The sequence below is a fragment of the Branchiostoma belcheri genome, unplaced genomic scaffold (assembly GCF_001625305.1).
Source record: "Branchiostoma belcheri isolate BF01 breed outbred unplaced genomic scaffold, Haploidv18h27 scaffold101, whole genome shotgun sequence".
NCBI lineage: Eukaryota > Metazoa > Chordata > Leptocardii > Amphioxiformes > Branchiostomatidae > Branchiostoma > Branchiostoma belcheri.
The window spans coordinates 489763-493017 of NW_017802392.1; the positions used below are offsets into that span (position 1 = coordinate 489763).

General features: G+C 43.2%; 1 protein-coding gene across 1 annotated transcript in view; it reads left to right on the forward strand.

Annotated features, from left to right (window-relative positions):
- The window catches only part of LOC109474287 (neuropeptide FF receptor 2-like), a 3509-nt gene extending 1159 nt beyond the window's left edge, over positions 1-2350 (forward strand). The window contains exon 2 of the mRNA XM_019774568.1: positions 1496-2350. Within this exon, the coding sequence (XP_019630127.1) occupies positions 1496-2249 (754 nt within the window). The 3' untranslated portion in view covers positions 2250-2350. The remainder of the gene's footprint in view (positions 1-1495) is intronic.
- Positions 2351-3255: the final 905 nt, after the last annotated feature.

The window sequence follows — 3255 nt, forward strand, 5'->3', positions numbered from 1 at the left end:
GAAAATTCCACTTCCTGTAACTATGACCAAAGAGTCACGACAGTGCCACAAATCGTCAGATTGACGTGAAACCCGTAACGCGAGAACAGGGCAAGGCGACAACTGCTGTTACACCTGATTTATTGCTGTTTTGATTACGAATAAAAGACTTCTTGCTTGTTACACTGTGTCACCTCATTCAAATTGTGCCCTAACATTTGTCGTCTCTTAGTATATTTCTAATCTAGTCATCTTGTTTTTTAGGGCCCTTCTTGTTTTTTTTTCGCCCTCTCGCATTAGATTTAGGGTCTCCAAAGGACGTCATCCATAAAATTTACTTGGTGTGGCCTAAGATAGATTCGTCGACCGGTCATTTACAACAGAGGTCTGTAGGCAACCATTTAATGCCCAAGGGTTGATTATTTATAAGCTTCTATAAATTCTAAGGCCCTGGGCGCGCTCATTTATCACACGGCAGTGGTCCATTACACGGTATGATTCTCTTTATATATATCTATATAAAAATTGATTTATATTGATATATATATATATAAAGAGAGGGAGAGATACGTCAAAAAGCAGATACTCAAGCAACTGGGGAAAATAGCTGAGGAGTAGCCGTTGGCACTAGGTCGGCAATGTTCTTTGTATCTTACTTTGAGCGGTCGACTTGTCTCTCCGATGTAGGTGTTGTTACAATTGGGCTCCTCACATTTGAGTCTGTAAAAAATAATAGGCTTGGTACCTTTGTGAGGTCGGTCCTTAGGGTGTACCAGCCTTTGTCTGAGGGTTGAGTGAGGTTTGAAGTTAGTGGCTATGTTGAAGTTTTGGAAGATCCGTCGGAGTTTCTCAGATACTACTTGGACATACGGAATAGTGATGTTGACCTTGTTTTTGTTGGTCAATGGTTTACACTTCTGGGTTTTCTTAGACTGATCTGAAGGTTTGAGCGCTTTGTTGAAAGTCCAGTTCTGGTAGCCCCATTTAGCCAGGGCACCTCGGAGGTGTTAAAGAGGCAATATATGAAAGAATATACAACCCCACCCTCAACAGGGAAGGGGGGCTACGGGTCGATCTTTCCGGCACTTGGGATTTGGCACTCCCAGCCCCGAGGACAGACAACACTTAAACTCAGGACTGTTCTGTATAACAGGAGCTTTCAGACTAATTTGCATCATCTTGTCTTGACTCGACTTCCAAAAATTTGTCTTCTCTTCATTTGCATATCAATCAATAGGTTGTGCTTATAAACCTGTTTTCCCCTCTGGTCTCTCAGTCACTGACGAAAGCTAGTGGATACTAGCTGAAACGTCTGACGTTTTCAAAGTCATATCCAGTTGCTTGAGTAACTGCTTTTTGGCGTATCGTATTACCTAGATGTCTAACCTTCATCGACGTAGATAGAGAGATACATATATATCTGTATTTGAATATCACATTTCAAGCAAAGAAACGTCTCGTAAACTAACTTAATAAGGATATGAGTTGACACGCGGTATTTTGAAACCTTGTGCAGATACAAGGCGATCGTGTTCCCGACAGAGACCAGGATGTCGCTCAGGACCATGAAGAAGCTGCTGGTTGCCGTCTGGTTCTTCGCAGTCGTCATCATGATTCCACAAGTCTTCAACATCCACCTGTTGCGTTATCACAACGGTCCCTATCAGCACGACTTCTGCTTGGAGATCTGGCCAGACAGACTGTTTCATAAGATCTATACGGCCCTGTTGATGAGTCTTGTGTACATCGGCCCCCTTGTGTTTGTGTCGTATCTGTATGGCCGTGTTGTTCACCGCATATGGTACAGACCAAACCCCAGTAATGACCACGCTGTGGCCACAGGCCCCAACCACCGGGTACGCCAGGAAGAGTTTGTTGGAGCAGTCCCAAAGCGAAGAGTTCGCGTGATCAAAATGTTGATCTTAGTCGTTGTCCTGTTCACGTTGTCGTGGCTCCCTCTGTACACTCTCTGGATCTTGCACGACTTCGTAGACCTGCCCGAGAGCGTCCGAAAATTCATTGATAGTTATATCTTCCCGGCTGCTCACTGGTTGGCGTATTCTAACGGCTGCGTGAATCCACTGGTGTATGGGTTCTATAACTCTAACATCCGACAGAAAATATTGTCCATATTCTCCCGTGACAACAAGAAAGACTGTGTCATGAAAATGAAAAAGGAACCAGATGAAGCCCAACCAATGTCTGAACGAAAGCGAGAAAGAAGGATGAGCAATAGAAGAGTCACCATCGTCCATGAAACAGCCCTATAAATACAAAGACGATGGCGACTTTTTTCTCTCTTCTGATTGATCAAATGCACACATGCATGCACACACGAGCATGCATGGAAGCACACACACATACATGGAGACTTACACATACGCACGCACGCACACTTACATACATGCATGCATACATGCACGCACACACACATGCAAGAACACACACATGCATGCAACCGCACACACATACAGGAACACATGTACACACACGCTCACACGCACATGCACACAAACATACATGCACACAGACACACACATACACATACAAATACATGTAAACACACACACACACACACACACACACACACACACACACACACACACACACACATACAAACTTTTGTCACTCCAAACTCTACAAAAAAAAAGAAACACCGTAGAAAAGTCCAATCGACAAGTAGCAAAAAGGGCTGTTTGGTGGACCTTGTGGCAGAAGCTATTTTCCCGGTCTGACACAATTCCGTGAAAAAGACGCCGTTGCTTTTCATTGTTTAGAAAATTAAAAAAAAAAATCTGCTCCCTTGTACAGGATATTAGATTTCTGGCGTTAAGATTGAGGAACTAAAGAGTAAACTAGAGAGCACGAAATATTTGCTTCATTAACGAAAGGAATTAATTGATAATGAGATTTGTGTAGGAAAGAATCGCTTAACGCCCAGCCATGGCACCAAAATGTTGTGCAACAGTCGTCAATGAAATGTACCAGTGCTATTAACATGTCAGTGTGACGTATGTTCGACATTATCTTTAATGTGACCGTTATTTCTGCTGCACATTGGCCCGTGACATTGTGAACGGCAAGCTCTGTAAGGTCACAGCAAGTTAATTTTATGGATGACATCCTCCACAGACTCCAACTCTAATGCGAGCAGGCGAAAAAAAACAAGGCGGGCCTGAAAAAAACAAGGTTCCTTCGTATATGTTGAAAATGTTGACTCAATCATGGTACGAATGGTTTTAATTCAGTGGGAACATCACATATACACAGTCAGCA